The 17,730-nt window shown below is 37.3% G+C and overlaps 1 protein-coding gene across 1 annotated transcript in view; it reads right to left on the bottom strand.

The window, feature by feature from the left end:
- The window catches only part of ERC1 (ELKS/RAB6-interacting/CAST family member 1), a 580,149-nt gene that overhangs the window by 354,652 nt on the left and 207,767 nt on the right, over nt 1–17,730 (bottom strand). The window contains exons 12-13 of the mRNA XM_011931005.1: nt 15,308–15,501; nt 2,436–2,447 (exon numbers count right to left, since the gene is read on the bottom strand). Of these exons, the coding sequence (XP_011786395.1) occupies nt 2,436–2,447; nt 15,308–15,501 (206 nt within the window). The remainder of the gene's footprint in view (nt 1–2,435; nt 2,448–15,307; nt 15,502–17,730) is intronic.

The raw sequence follows: 17,730 nt of genomic DNA, 5'->3' as shown, positions 1-17,730 counted from the left end.
GCCTAGTGTTCTATTATCGGAACGCTAAGCTTGTGGGAGTTATTTACATCCTGCTGCTCAAGGTCATCACGGAGATCTGATTTTTCACACACACACAAAATGTGCAACCTCTGGCATAAATGGGTTAATGAAGTTGGTAGGAACTATCACACACATTACAAATATTTGTTTTAAAAACAAGTCTACAATGGTAAATGTTAATTAAAACATAGATATTAATAATATTGAGCTCAATTTTAGACCTAAGTGTTAATGAGAATACAGAGATGACATTTATAGCTCTCACCTCTGAATGACCGTTAGCCAAAGAAGAATTCTGAACCAAATCATATATTTTCATCTATACATGGGATAATTTCTTTGTATTCATTCTCTGGTGCTAATGTCATTGAACAGGAAATAAAAAGATGTGTATGTCTGAAGATAGAAAATGTGAGTCTTCAGTCAGTATCATTCTAAATAAAATCTCACTACTTGGTACTGAATGCAAAGGAAGATGGAGGAGAGCAGGGGAAGAAGACAAGAGAGAAGAGAGGAATAAAAATAAACCTCTACAAAATAGAAATGTTTAGTAGAGACACTAAAATACAAATACTACAGCTAAGCATCACTATTAACACAAAACAAATGGTTAAAATAAACACTGAAAGGTTAAGCATCTTGCCCAAGGTCATATAATGAAGTCACCCAAACGATCCAGTATCAAAGCAGTAATAAATTACACTCTCTTTATGACCTATTCAACTGGACTTGGCAAAACCATCATTAAAATGGTAAAATGTTTCTATCTAGAAAAAAAATACTGCACTAAATCATAATCTGGAATGAAGAGAGACTTTAAACTTAGCATACTGCAGCTAAGATGATCTTTGCCACTGAAAAAACAATGACTATTTTATTTTGTATTCCTTGGAAAATAAACTTATTTAGAAATAAGTATGATTTAATGGCATTTGCTGCTCGGTAAAAGTTAACTAAAATAAACCAGCTAACAATATTATAATATAACCTGTAACTCAGTGAATTATGTATAAACCAATGGCTTCACGGACAAATTCTTCTGAAGCTTTTCCCAGGGTTTCATTTAGAGAGACTGAGAGCAAAACCAGTCATGCAAAGGACTAACTACGGGACAAATGGTAAAACTTCCCACTAAAATATGAGTCAGCTTGAAGCTTCAGTTAGAGATGAAAGTTCTCTACACAAGGCAAAACACTTCTGAAATTTTTCTACTAAAACTCAACTACTTTCAGGTTGTGTCATAATTGGAATTACTTAAGTGGTACCCATACTGTTTTACTACAATATGTGGAGAAAATGCAGAAATGGGAAAATCTATTTTTTAAATACAGCATTTGTGTTTGCTATTTTTATTACAAACACTGTAAGATTTCTTCTGTAACGAATACAGCTTTCTCAAAATGGGGGAGGTCACAAATTTTTTTCAATTTGTTTTCTTTTTTGGGAGGCTAACTCTTTAACACTTATCCCAGTGTAACCCATATGCTAGCTGTTGACAGTCAAAGAGGTGCTTTTATAAACAGCAAATACACACACACACACACATATATATATACACACACACATATGTAATCACTATTATTATTAGGTAGCTGCTAGGTAAAACACATATGATATTAACAGGCTCATTTCTGAATCCTATCAGAAATCCTCACACTTTATATTGACATGGCTCATATGCAAAATAAGTAACTTTTAAAATGCAGGTTTGATTGTTTTGTGCTGCTTCTCTTACTATTTACTTACTAATGAAGATGGGAAAGTTACTTAATGGTCTCTGCACTTGTGCTTTTTCACCTAAAAAATCCAAATAACAAATCTCTCTTCATAGTTGCTAAGATCAACTGAAACAAGTATGTTCTGCTACAGTGCCTCTGGCACATACAAATAGTAGTCATGGTTGTTGTTTTGTTATCACTAGGTTCCACCACCCAGCAGAATCACAAAAATGAAACCAAAATTTAAAGGATGTGGGCGAGTATGTGTCTGAAAGTTTGTCTCAGTAAACAATTCAAGGTTTCTTCTATAAAGCCATAGACAGGCGTGACTTTCCCTCCGTCATTTTGCTGCACTTTACCCTGTTTAATAGCCAGAATGTCTCTATTGAATGCTGAATTAAATTAATGCAATTTTTTCCCCTCCTCTTTCCTCTGATGGCTCTTTTCATCTCCACTTCTCTCAGTCAAAACCTGGCCATCTGGTTCTTGCTCTCTGACTACTCACACCACCTTTTCAAAGCACACAAATCTGAATCTATCTTCTGATAAACCCAATACTGCTGACATTTTATACTCACAGCCAGATTCCTAGACATCTCTCTCCTGAAATATGTTCAGTTCCCTATAAGAATTCAAGATAATGTTCACAAACCATGCTCAACCACATAATCTTTGTTTTAGTGCAAGCATACTGACCTTGAGGTGAGACTGAAGGAAACAGCAAATCCAGGAAGAAAATGTGAAAAAGAAAGTTAGAAAGAATTAATAAGGACAATATTCAGAAATATTATTTGTGGACATCATAAAATGCAGGATTAGAGAAGGGAGGGAGTCACAAATTCTATGCAGGCACTAAAAAAGAATCATTTCAGATTTTCAACTCTCAACAAATTCACTTTCTTATTAGATTACACCATTGTAGTTTAATGAAAGTTTCTAAAGAAAAAAAAATTTGTCTAAAATTTACCATTTCCTGGGGCAGGAAAAAAACACAATTTCTTAAACACTAAGAAAAATAGAGAAGGTCAGCCATCCCATTCTCATTTAAGTAGTTAGAACTGGCATTAAGTAACTGCACAATTTTAGTCTGCTTAGTTTTATAGACACCCACCTTATAACTAACTATGCCTTAATCACCCCATTCCATTAAGAGGATCCAAGTTACCCAAAATTAAAAGCAGAAAAGCACAGCTTCTGTAGAATATAGAACTATGGAACTCTACTTGAAAGAACTTGAAATAATTTTCTCAAACGTTAAAACATAATTTTCTCCTAATAATAACCAGTATTTCTCACTCCAAATCTGCCAAAATCCTCAAATGGTGCAATCTAAAAGCAATAAAGAACAAGAACGCACAGGTCTGTTTACATCAATTCATTTCCAATGCTGCTTAGCAGTAGGAGATTTAAAGCAGTCATGCTACCAGCAGAGCATGTAGCCCTTACAGTTCATTACTGCCTTTTATGACAACAAGCAGTTTTTTTTTTTCTTTTTTAAAAAGTAATCGGTTTCACTGAAATTAGTACGATCCTCCAAATTGGGCTTCTAATGACCAGTATCATCTGGATTATCTTCATGGTCTAAATTTTACCTTAAGAATCTGAAACAAAATATTTATTTCTTGAATGCAAGCACCAATTCCAATTATACTTTCATGTTTTCTAAAACTTAGTGATTTCTTGTACAAGTATAATTCAGTACCTACAAGTTTTAAAAACTCATTGTGAGAATAAAAAAAGATAGGGAGGACAAGATTTGTTACCTTGTAACATGAAGAGATGAAAAACAGAAACAAAACGACTTGCTCACAATCACATGGTGCGTGACTGGCAGATACAGAATAAGAATGTAGCAACCAGGCAGCACGTGGTAGCTCATGCTTGTAATCCCAGCACTTTGGGAGGCCGAGGCATGCAGATCACCTGAGGTCCGGAGTTCGAGACCAGCCTAGCCAACATGGTGAAACCCCATCTCTACTAAAAATACAAAAATTAGCCAGGCGTGATGGCACCTGCCTATAGTCCCAGGTACTCAGGAGGCTGAGGCACAAGAATCGGTTGAACCCAGGAGGTGGAGGTTGCAGTGAGCCGAGGTTGTGCCACTGCACTCCAGCCTGGACAACACAGCGAGACTCCGTCTCAAAAAGAGTGAGAATGTAGGTCTGCTGACATCTCACCTGGGCACAATTTGTATGTTTGATGATGCTTCCTCAGGAATCTATAAAACTCCATGAACCTTTAGCATCTATAATGCAGTGTAAAATGCAGACAATGTTCAAAATGTTCAAAGGCAGAAAGAAGCCAATCTCTAAATGATTGTTCCCAATGATCCTTTTTATTTCATTGGTTGTGACATAGGAAGTCAAAATAATCTTAGATGAACAAGAACATTAACTGAATCTCCTTTGTATGCAAGTTTTTATATAATACATGGGTAAATCCATGGGAAGAAACTGAATGTATTCCTGCCAGAGAGCAACTTTAATTATTTAATTTTTACCTACTTTATTATTCATGAATCATATTTCACTTTAGCATCAAATTACAACTCTTTTTTTCTTTTCCTTTTTGAGACAGGGTTTCACCTGCCACCTAGGTTAGAGTCAGTGGTGCAATCTCCGCTCACTGCAAACTCTACTTCCCAGACTCAAGTGATCCTCCCACCTCAGCCTCCCAAATAGCTGAGACTATAGGGATATACCACCACACCTGGCTGATTTTTGTATTTTTTGTAGAGACGAGGTTTCACCATGTGCCCAAGCTGGTCTCGAACTCCTGGGCTCAAGCAATCCACCCACCTTGACCTCCCAAAGTGCTAGGATTACGGGCATGAGCCACCACGTCCAGCTAAACTATAACTCTTGGGAAATAACTTTAAGAGAAAAAATCTGTAAATCGAATTACATGTAATCCTAATGTTTATACTTTTAGGTAAAACATTACAGTAGCCATTAAACCCAGACTTCTATAAGACCACAGTAACAAATTATAAGGTACTGTGCCCACAAGAAACTTGGCGAAGACAACCTAACAGAATGACTACAAAAAGCTTTGTAACTTACTCTCCTTTACAGGAAATCTATGATACTCATCAAGGAGGAAGAAGAAAGAAACGAGCAGCTTCCCCAGAAAGCAAGCTGAAGCAAGCAGGATCAGATAAAAAACCAGTCACCTTCAGTTGTAATATGCTGGCATCTTTCTTTTCTTTTCTTTTTTGTTTTTTCATTTTTTAAACACAGATCATTCTCCCTCAAGCAATAACACACATTATATAATTACTCTGAGCCACCATCCGCAGCCCCAGTCATCTCTCTTCCACTCTGACCACATTAAGAGCATATTCTCTGACACTATACTTCATGGATTGAAGATGCATATCCATAAATTTAAAAGGAAGAATATTTTTCCCTAAAGAGACACTTTCCTCATGAATTATATAGCAGTTTCTGTCAAACTTGCATACGGCTTAATTTCTGTATGGTAGATCTTTGAAGACATAGTAAATGAGTATCAGTTTAAGATTTAAGGAAAAATATTTACAAGAATAAAAACTAAATACCTAGGTTTACATTTTCGGGTTACACTATGCATTAGATGCCTGAATATAATGTGATAGTAACATAAATTAATATCATAAAGCCCATTTTCCCAATGAGATGGTCCAAAAGAAACCTTTAGGTTGATTTTGGGTCAACCTAATAAGCAAACTCAGGATATAGGTAAACCAGTCAAATATCTAATTCACAATTTATACTAGTAAATACATTCATTTGGTTACTACACGTACATTTAAAATGAAATATGACAAAATAATATTAATTAAGAAATACTACTTTCTCCTACTCCCACATTCGACAAAACCGTTGTATTCACTCTCTTTGAGCGTATTAACATCAATTCACCAAGGACAGAAGATGCAGCCTAGTAAAAATATTTATTGTATTCACTCTCTTTGAGCGTATTCTTAACATCAATTCACCAAGGATAGAAGATGCATCATAGTAAAAAATATTTTATATTACTGAGAAAGAAAAAAGTTATACCAATTAGATTATACCATGCCATTTACTTGTATGTGTATCCAAATTTCAGAGATGTTAAAATACAAACACAAGGTCAGAATTGGCATTTCATTGTGACAAAAAGGAAAAAGGGAAAGTTATCTACACTTTTGTTTAATCTACAAATCTAAAAGTAATTAGACTGAATTACATTAAATTGTATAAGAATATTTTAGGCATATGAATGTCTTTCATTTTTACAGAGGGAAAAGCATGTGTAAATATATATGTATGCATATATAAACATGTACATGTGTAAACATACTATGTACATATGAAAGAAACAAAAATATTTTCAATATAATATCAAGGTATGGGAGACTACTGAATCTATCTTTTTAATTTCTAAAGGTCTGAATATTATAGGTAATGGTAAGACAAGGAAATGTGGGCCAGGCGCAGTGGCTCACGTCTGTAATCCCAGCACTTTAGGAGTCCAAAGCAGGCGGATCACGAGGTCAGGAGATCGAGACCATCCTGGCTAACATGGTGAAACCTCGTCTCTACTAAAAATAAAAAAAATTAGCCAAGCGTGGTGGCGGCTGCCTGTAGTCCCAGCTACCCGGGAAGCTAAGACAGGAGAATGGCGTGAACCCGGGAGGTGGAGCTTGCAGTGAGCCAAGATTGTGCCACTGCGCTCCAGCCTGGGCAACAGAGTGAGACTCCGCCTCTGTGAGATGATTAGACAGCAGAATGAGAATAGTACTACTTCTCTTTTTTAACATATACACATTGGTCTATCAATAATGTACAGTCACAGCACAGAATGTGATTCCTACTATTGGAAAAGCACAAGTAAAGGAAAGAGATTACTAGTGAAAGGAGGTCAGTAAAGTTTTCTTTTTAGAAAAAAGTAACAGTTAAAATAGGTCAGATTCCTACAAACAAAGGGAACAAAACTTTTAGTCAAAGAGAAAAGAATAAGAAAAGGCAGATAAGAAAAAAGCATTCATCTAAAAAATTTTGACTTCTATTTTCAAGAAAACAGCAAATTCTTCTCAGACTATCAAGCCAAAAATTGGTAATATCATCCTATACTAGTTCAAGTTTGCCAACATATTTTACAAGATTTATGAAAGATAAAAACCTCCATTTTCATTGTATAAAAATTTTAGAAACTACCTGTAAAATCTTTAAAAGAAAATTTAAAAACTCAAAAGGCAATAATCTTTAGGCATTAAGTTGGAGCCTAGCAGCTATTTTCCCAAATGCCATCAGAAAAGTTCTCTTTCTCTTACACATACACATGTGCAAATGACACTCCCAGATTAAAAATCACTACTGGCATGACAGGAAAATGACCAACAAAACTGATCTGCAGTTCTCCTGTCTTTCTCAGAATAACTGTAGCAGTGCAACATCCTGGCTTTCCCTCTGTATTCTGTGTCTCTGTACTAGAGTTGGAAGACCTGAAATTAGTATTAATAGTTTAGGATCCAAAATTACTTATTAGCTTTCCAACCAAATAACCTCCCAAGCTACTATCATTTAATATTGGCTTCGAAAATGGAAAGACCAAAGACTTAAGAGTCCAAAGTTCAGGGCTGGGTGCAGTGGTTCACCTCTGTAATAGTATCACTTTGGGATGCAGAGGCAGATGGATCACTCGAGCCCAGGAGCTCCAGACCAGTCTAGGCTATATGGCAAAAATCCATCTCTACAAAAAAAATACAAAAATCAGGTGGGCATGGTAGCACGTGCCTCTAGTCTCAGCTACCCAGGAAGCTGAGGTGGGAGGATCACCTGAGCCCAGGAGGTCAAGGCTGCAGTGAGCTGTGACAGTGCCACTGCACTCTAGCCTGGATGAGAGAGTTTCTTTCTGATACTACTACATTCTGGGCACATGATAACTGGGATGACCAGCCTCTGTGGTATGGTAAGTGATACCTTCCAGTAGAGCTCAACCAGTCCTTAAGGAACTAAAATTTCATCACCGGAATTTCTAGCCATTGGACAAGCTATAGACAAACACCAATGCTAGCATAATCTACAAATGAAATGACAACAGCTTCTGTACTGATGGAGTCTTAGTCTCTTTGAGCCAGACGTACCCCTTTAACCGAGTCCAGACTGAGAGAAGCACTAAAAAGTACATGTGTAGAAAAACTGGCCGCTAGCAGCAAACAACCCACATACAGGCCAATTCCACAGTACCTGTCCTATACGTGGGCATTCCAGCATGCGGGAAAAGACTGTGGCCTCAGTAAGATCCTCAAGTGAACAGACTCTGGATCGTCTAGCTGTCTATAGCTTCCTCTTCTAGGAGGTGAGGTCATTAATGAAAACTGAATACCTGAAAAGGATTTCTTTTCAGGAAGAAGAGACAGACACTGGAATTGTTAGGCAAAAGACTCTGCTGCCTACTTATGTAATACAGGACCAGTCGTTTAACCTCAAACATCTGTATAACAAAAATCTAGGCCAGACACAATAGTTCATTCCTGTAACCCCAGGACTTTGGGAAACCAAGGCAGGCAGATCACTTGAGGCCAGGAGTTCGAGACCACCCTGGCTAACATGGAGAAATCCCATCTCTACTAAAAATACAAAAATTAGCTGGGCATGGTGGTGTATGCCTGTATTCCCAGCTACTCGGAGGTTGCAGTGAGCCCAGATCATACCATTGCACTCCAGCCTGCGTGACAGAGGGAAAATCTGTCTTAAAAATATATATATAGATATAGATAGAGATAGAGATAGAGATAGAGACAGAGAGAGACAGAGAGAGAAGGAGAGAGCATGTGCGCCAGGTGTGGTGGCTCATGCTTGTAATTCCAGCACTTTGGGAGGCCAAGGCAAGGGGATCACTTGAGCCCAGGAGTTCAAGACCAGCCTGGACAGCATAGTGAGGCACCATCCCTACAAAAAAATTAAACTATTAGCTGGGCATGGTGGTGTGTGCCTGTGGTCCCACCTACTCAAGACACCGAGGTGGAAGGATCGCTTGAGGCTGGGAGGTCTAGGCTACAGTGAGCTGTGATCATGTCACTACACTCCAGCCTGAGCAAAAGAGTGAGATTCTGTCTTTAAAAAAAAAAACCCTATATTAGAAAGCTTTCCAACACATACCCCCACCAACCCAAAAAGTCATGATGTAGAAGGGGTAGCTAAAATGAACAAATATAACTAAACAAATTGCATTAAAATTTTTGGATATCTTTCTTAGATTCAAAATACATTCCTCTTTAAAGCAGGTGCCTAGTCGGAGGTGAAAATCTGCTATACACATTCCTCTCAAAAGATGAAAGGGTGAGATCTGTTCTAGGCATTTGGGTGGGGGATGAGGTGGAGGCAGAGACCAAGGAAAATAAAGAGGACTAAAACAAAGGAGAAGGAGGGTTGATACCTGAGTGGGCTGATTTGAAAAGAACGGCATAGAATAATCTATGACTGGTTTAACTCTTACCCTCAAATTACCACCTTACTTTAAAAAGAACCAAAATGGGCACAGTGATGAAGTTATTCCTGATTTGGGGAAGTAATTAAAATACTAGGGAAATTATTTCTTGATTTGGAAGGTATTAGGTAGACAAAGAAACTCCAATTTGGTCAGGGCCCCTATGTTGTTCCTGCTTTCAGCAGCATTGATCCTTATTTGACGTATCAAAAAACTTTAACTCTTTTCAAAATGATTGCTTCCATTACAAAAAAAGGGGGGAGGGGAAATAAGTACATAATTATCTATATCCATTTGAATGCACTGGGTTGCAAGTAATGGAGAATCCTGATTCAAACTGGCTTAAACAATCATAAATTGTCCTCCTATCTCACAGAACAAGCAGCACAGAGGTGGTTTCAGGAATAGTCCATTTCAGTGCCAGCTCTGCTGGGCTGGGATTTTGTTGACTGTCACTCTCTGGATACTGGTTTCATCTTAGGTTGGTAGAAGTAGCTGCAGCTGCTTCTGGATATGGGTATCATATCGAGACAAGATAATGTTCAGGAGAAAGGGGTCATCTTTCTTCTTGTAGGTCCTTCTTATAAGAAAATCATTCCCAGAACACTCCCCGTGGTTTTTCCTTCAAATCAAAATGCACATTTGCTCAATGTGTAAGCAGTCACTAAGAAAGAGAATGCCATTATTCTGATGGCGTTTAAAAAATCCGAATCTACTTCTGGAGCCGAGGAAATAGGGAATTACACACACTTACGGTTGTGTTGGAATGGGAAAGTAGACAATTAAATGTTAAGGCAAAAGGCAGAAACTGAAGTTTAATGTATAAAATTAATTTTAAAAGTGGGTCTCAGATCTGCCAAAGGCTGGGGCTAGGGTTGGGAAGAGATTTGCTGTAAAGGGGCAAAAGGGAACTTTTGGGGATGAGGAAACATTCTGTATCTTGATCATGGTGGTAGTCATGTAAGTGTATAGATTTGTCAAACCTCAAACAGTCAGCTTAAAATGGGTGCATTTTATTGTATGTAAATTATACCTCAAAGTTGTTGAGGTTTTTTGGGGGCTTTCTGAGGACTTCTTATAGAGCCCCTCCTTCAAATCGCTGCTCATATATCAGTAACTTTATCAGACAGGTCTTTCTCGACTATTCCATAAATAATCCCTTGGCTAAATTTCAAAACACACCCCTCCAAAAAATCTATATCCATTAAAATCCTGGTTCATATATTCCCTCAAACCAGGAGATACAGTAAATCTACAATTCCTATTAATCTTTACATCACACAATAAAAGACTCTACTATTCTTTGGATCACTGAAAATTTCTAACTTTGATAAACCAAAAGCAACCTTTGTTATCTAAATTATACAAAAATCAGATGGTTGCCATTCTCTGAATACAAGTTCTGAATGGCACTATTGAATCTAACAATCTCATATTAGAGTAAAATTGAAGATTTCTGCCGGAAACACTAAACTCTGTGAATCCATTGGTCATTATGGTATTAGAAAAAAGGTAACAAAGCACATTAAAAAGCAAAATTATAAGGCACAATACAATACATGGCACAGGGGACAATGTTCCCAGTGTGGTGTTATAACATGGGCACATTCAGCTAAAAGGGACAGTACGAGTGAAAAGGCAGACAGCACACAATTCTGTATTAGCCTCCAGTACACTTCTAAGTACTATTTTATTTTATTTTATTTATTTATTTTTTGAGACAGAGTCTCGTTCTGTCGCCCAGGCTGGAGTGCAGTGGCACAATCTTGGCTCACTGCAACCTCCGCCTTCTGAGTTCAAGCGATTCTCCTGCCCCAGCCTCTGGAGTAGCTGGGACTACAGGCATGCACCACTACGCCTGGCTAATTTTTGTGTTTTTAGTAGAGACGGAGTTTCACCATGTTGGCCAGGCTGGTCTCGAACTCCTGACCTCAGGTGATCCGCCTGCCTCAGGCCTCTCAAAGTGCTGGGATTACAGGCGTGAGCCACTGCGCCCAGTCACTCTAAGCATTTTAAACATTATATCAAAGAAAAGCCTACTCACTATTAATCTAAATGGAAACTCTAATATGCTCATTTTAGGAGAGAAATTCTCAGTTACATTCAGGGTTCCTGAGGTTAATCTAAATTTATCTACTTACCTAATGACTTTTCAAGCTCTGATGTGTTTTTTCTATACTATCCAGAACCACCAGATGATGACTTTCTGGAAATATTAACTTGTCTACGTTACAGTGCCCAGTTACTCCATCAAACATTAATCTAGATGGTGCTTGTGAAGGTAGTTGGCTGACATAATTAAAGCCTCTAATCAATTTAAGTAAAAAAGACTATCCTAGATAATCCCAATGGGCATAAATGAATCCTTTGGAAAGACTTTACAACAGGGCTGAGGTTTCCTCAGGAGAGAGAAGAAATTCTGCCTGTGGACCACAGCTTTGGCTTCTGCCTGCAACAGCTTCCCTCCTGCTCATGATCTTCTCTTCCTGTAGCCTCCACAGGGATTTCAGTCTTGCTTAGCCAGCCCCACGATTTTACAAGACTATTATCTGCAATAAATCTCTTAATATGTGTAGGCATATATTACTATATGCACAAATATACATATAAATCTCATAATACATGTATGCTTCTGTGTGTGTTTATATGTGAGTGTGTGTATATACGTATTTACCTCTCTGTGTGTGTGTGTGTGTGTATATATATACACCCTACTAATTCTGTTTCTCACTGGATTCCAACTAATATGCACCACAGTACGGAATGTGAATTTAGAAGTACTGCTTCTTAGATTTACTTGGGGAAATATTTTATATTTATAGATGTATTCGTGGGCTCACCCAATCCTCCTTGTAAAATTGCAGCGGGTCAAGAGAGTAGTACAACACTGAATCATCTTCTGACAACAACTACTGTTTTCTGTAACAGCCAACATGGGAAGGAACTATTCATTTATTTATTTCGATCACAAAGAACAGGCCTGGGAATTCTTCAGAACACAATCTGAACCATTTAATATTGGAGATCCTTTTATAAGAAGCACTATAAAATGCAAAGAATAGTAAGGATTTTCTAGAGTTCAATTATTGTAACAGTCTCCTTTTATTTTTGCACTTAGTGGGTAGCTGAACACCCTTAAGAAATTAATTCTACATGCTGAATCTACAGTGTGGCACTACAGTTACATTAGCTGAGGAACTATTTAAGGAGTATTCCAGCATAAGAACAACTAAATAAAAGGTGGGCTAGAAACAAAGACTAAAACAATTACAAGTAGCATTATCAGAACTTTACCAGAATGAACACAGACCCATTTTATCAAAAAGTAAGGTACCTAAAGAGGTATAGTTCAACTTGACATATAATCAGCTGTTTTTTAATTCTGATCAAGCACAATTCCAAACAAGCCCCAGGAGTAGCAAGAGCAGCAGCAGTAATTCACTATAGTATAAGACTGTAGCCTTATATGACGCTCACTTTCCCAGGAAGTCCCAAACAAAACCCCCGATGGTACAGGGACAGAAACCTGGCATGGAGGGTACAATTTGCAAGAGACTGGCTTTCTGAGAAACAGCCACGGACAAGGGCAGAAGGAGCACACACATACAAACACACGGACACCAACAACCCCAATGGAATAGGGCCATGATAAAACAAAAAGAAAAATGAAGAAACTCAAATGCTAAATTACAGGGAGCCAGACACACACACAGGAAATAGTGAAATGGCAACACAAGAAGCAAACGATTAGTAAGAAACACAGCGGCCACACACATGCAAATCAGTACTAAATCTGGGAACAAGAGGTATAATATAACCCCAACTGTCTTTGACAAAGAATGCACTGATTATCTCCTAAAATAAGCAGAGCTCAGTTTATAAAAATCACATTCAAGGGCATAAGTGAAAACTACAATCTACCTTAGTTTGTAAGCAAGCCATAATACTAAATATAACCACTTCTACTTAAGACATTGGGTCCAGACGGGGGAAAAGAATAAATCACCTAAGTGTAGGGAGCCTTCAAATCACAGTTGCCAGGAAGTCCAAAAAGAACATAACTAACCTTGGCGGAACAGAAAGAAAATTGATTTGGAATTTACAAACCCCATTCGATTAGCCCTGGCTCAACCACTGTGTCACTTCAGCAGTAACTTCTCTGGGTCTCGGTTTCCTCTTCCATAAAATGCCATGCTAGATCACTTTCACAAATTCTATGATTCTACTGTTTATTTAACGTCTTAAACTATGTTACCAAGTAACAAATTACAAAGCTGGTAGCAAAAGCTGAGTTATGAAAGCTGTTTCCTCTTTTTTTTTCTCCAGTAGCCAAGAAACTGTGTTAAATCCTAAAACAAAATTATAATGCTATAAGGCCAGAGGACAGAACTGTGTAGCGCTTTTTCCACCTTTTATAAGAGTTACATTCTGTGGCAAGAGTAGATCATTTACAACTCTTTCTCAAAATGCGAGAAATATAGTGACTAATAAAAGCTGCTATTTGGTGTGCTTTGGATATCAAATACAGACTTAGTCCTATTTCTTACTCTCCTTCAGTTCACATCCGTCTCCCAAAAATCAATATTGGCGCCAAAAATGAATCAAAAACGTTTTCAAGTAAGCTGCCTGGAACAGCAAGCAATAATTTCAAATGTAGATTTCTAATAAGAAATTAAACCATAAAACTTATTCAAGGAATTTCTTTTCTGAAATATATTTAGTGGGAAGTCACTAATCAATCAAAAGCACCACATCGTAATATCTATGCAGTACTGCTGCAGATTTCAGGCCTTTCCATAAGCAAAGAGAGGCATGTATTCACGTAAGTACATAAGGGGTGAGGGGGTATATACACATGCATGCATGTGTGTGTTGCGGGGAAGGGTGCAGTATAAAAATGAAGACATAACAAACGCACATAATCTAATCTTGAGGCTATTTTAATTTTAAAATTCTGACTTAAAAAATTTTATCCATATGTCTTATCCAGAACTGAACAAAATGAGTAGAGTTAATATCAAAATAAAAGGAAGTAAGTGACCAGGTAATCAGTCCATGTTATCTACACTTTCAGTACAGTGAAGGAGAACTGTGAAGGTTAGACTTTATAGTTTTGGTTTCTTGAAAATTAAAATTCTATGACTATAGAAAAGGAAAAAATAACTTCAGAGGACAATATAAAGTCTACCATTAACCCCAAAACTTTAAAACTTAGTAAAAAAGTTATGGAAGTACTCTAACACTTCTTAGCCTTCAAGATCATTAAAAAAATATATTCTTAAGGATCAGTCCCCAAAAGGCCAAGTAGATTAATGACGCCGTTCTGTCACTGTCAGTCTTTCTGGCTGTTCAGAATATAGGTGATCAATAAAGTTCTACTGGCAGAGTTGTTTCTGCATACTTTTAAATTTATATTAAGTATGTGGTGTAAAAGAAGAGGTCAAGAGGCACATGCTTGACCTTTAGCATAAAATAATAAGAAAACACACCAAAAAAAATTCTAGGAGACCTGTCTGCCTAGATCTGTTCAAACACAGAATATTTTGAAGAATTCCAAGTCAGAGACAGCTTCATAAAAAACACATTCGTGGCTCCTAAATTGTCCTCAAAGTGTCTCTCCTCCTAATTTTGATCTAATGCACTGAAGTAACAGTTTGTTTTTCAACAATAAAAATTGTGAAAAGTCTAAAAATTTATAGCCCAAGAGAGCATTAGCTCAACAACAAAGGTCTAAACCAGTGATAAAAGATTAACTCCTTATTCTTGAGGATCATTTGGTCATTACATACAGAAATTAAAAAGCAGACATTTGTCCTCTCTTGATTTGCCAGTTAAAAAAAACTTTAATTTTAAATTAATGAATACTTTCTCTTTTGCCAATCAATGATGCTACAGTTCATAGCTTCCCAGTTTATTCCCATTCTATGTTGCCTTTTAGATACCGCAACAAAGAACGTACACTGACCTAGAAGAAAATGCAGCTAATACAGTAACGGCAAGAACTCGAGAACCTAAATTCAGAGTCAGATACTGAAAAAGTATGTCCCCAAAAATATACTTTTAAAACCATACTTTAACCTCAGGAGTCCCAATCAGCTTCCCTTTCTTACCTTTCCAACTCAGCTATCTTCTTATCTTTGTCATTCTTCTCATTTTCCACCTCCTTCAAGATTTCTAAGAGTCGATCAACTTCTGCCTGGGCCTTGCTAGATTCATCTTTGTACCTGGTGATCTCTCTCTCCAAGTGCTGTATACGGTCACTCATCTCTGGACTGGCTCTGGCTTCCAGTGCTGCCTCATGCGCCTACAAAGAAAAGCATTTCAATCCTATCAGATACACACAGGTGGCAATGGGCAAACTATGTCCCAAATAATGATTTATATTCCAATTTAAGTACAGAATAATCAAATATCTAACAGCTAGTTTGCAACTTACAAGGTTTTTATCTGCTTAAGTATTATATACACAAATATTAGTAATAAACGGAGAATTATCTTAGGTTCCAAGTAGATTAGTTGTTTTAAATAATACATCTCTGAATATTATTAAATCAAAAATCATCATAAGCCAAAAGATGCTGCAGAGTTTACTGAGACAAACTAACAAGTCATTGGACTGTTGTTATTGATCCCTCCAAGATCATATCAAAAGGCTACACCAGGGATTCACTGCTGATCGTATAGCCGGACCAGTGCAGAGACCTAATTCCCACTAGACCCTAACTTGCATTTCCATTTCCTATATGCTGCTTTACCTAACATGTGTGAATCACATACATGGCCTTGGGTATCTAGAGTCATACAGATACTGTGAGTGTGATGCCATAAAAATGTGAGTTAGGTTAAGAAAATAGCTGCTACCATCACACAGGTACCTCCCTCATGCAAGGACTAGAGAATTTACAAAATAATATGAGACAAACAAATGAATTCAGAAATCAAGAACCGCACTTAAGGATGGGCTCTGTGGCTTGAGCCTGTAATCCCAGCACTATAGGAGGCCCAAGCACGGGGACTGCTTGCAGCCACAAGTTGAAGACCAGCCTGGGCAACACAGCAAGACCCCATCTCTATTGGGAAAAAAAATTGTTTAAAAAAATTTTTTTAAAAAGAACCACACTAAGATCTGAGAAAAAATTTTTTATTCAGGATCCTATAAAAGTCAACTAATATTATTAATGCATTCTGGAATACAAAACAGTTTCAATAATTACAAACTAATTTTCCAGTCCTTAATTGTCTTCTGGAATCTCTAAAGCCATGTATGTATAACATATTTAATGAGAAGACAAAAGCTAAGATGTTTTATTTTTTCTTATTCAATAGACAATATATTTAGTCCCTTAAAATGGTGTGAAAAACTACTAAAGGAGAAAATATATATTCTTAGCAAATATTTCAGAAAGCTCTGAAGCAAAGTACCTTAAGTAAATGAGAAATGTTTATATAAATTGTATTAAAACGCTTGGTGAAAGTAACAGCTATACTTTTAAGACAAGTCATTTCCTAAGTTTGTTTAAGGCTTCACACGTGTAGAAAAAATATTTTATCTGTCTTAAATATAGGCTTCCCTAACACTTAACCTTGATATACATATGAAGTATATTTTAAGAAACAAAAATCATATAAGTTTGGAAGGTAAGAAGAGATCACTCTTCTGCACTGAAAGTTATCCAATGTCTAAAATCAGTTGTTTCACGTGGTTTCCCAGTTTTTGAGTTGTTAATTGTAGGAGGGAAATTCCTGTAGCAGTCAGTCCTTCATGGGCGGGAGAAGGCTATAAATATATCTAACAGAAAAGGAGAGAGGAAAGAAGAGTATAAGGAGCACCCAGATCAGGAGATATTTCAATAGAAAGCTGATCATATTACACATAAAGAGAGGGGACAACAAAAGGGAAGAGATTGACGATGCAAACAAAAGCAGAAGTAACTGAGAAAACTCTTAGTATCCACAAAGAAAGAAGGTGATGAAATAGACAATAGGAGGCAGCTTGATGTAGGGGCACAAAAGACGATTGTGTAAACAAACGTGAAGGCCAGCTGCCATTTAATGTCACTGAGATAACTGATTTGTAACAATTTATTATAAATTATTTACTACAACTCCACAAATATAACTACTGCATATCAGCATTCTGGGCCTTCATACATGCTAGTGAGTCCTTACTTTGAGGTCTCAGCTTAGAAAGTGTCAGTTCTGTTAGGAGGTGCTTCATGACCTGGACCTAGGTTAGCTCTCTTTGATATAAGCTTCCCTCACACCATGTGATTTCCTACAATTACCTTCTTAAGTGTCTATCTTCCTGATAGAGGCAATAAATTATATGAGTCAAGGGACAGGTCTGTCTTGTCCACCACTATATATCCTCAGTGCACAGTGTGGTAACTGTCAGAGTAAAAACTCAATTATTTGTAGAAAAAATGAATATGCAGGCCGGGCGTGGTGGCTCAAGCCTGTAATCCCAGCACTTTGGGAGGCCGAAACGGGCAGATCACGAGGTCAGGAGATCGAGACCATCCTGGCTAACACT

Source organism: Colobus angolensis, unplaced genomic scaffold (assembly GCF_000951035.1).
Source record: "Colobus angolensis palliatus isolate OR3802 unplaced genomic scaffold, Cang.pa_1.0 Scaffold89, whole genome shotgun sequence".
Classification (NCBI taxonomy): Eukaryota; Metazoa; Chordata; class Mammalia; order Primates; family Cercopithecidae; genus Colobus; species Colobus angolensis.
This window is presented reverse-complemented; position numbering and strand designations above follow the sequence as displayed.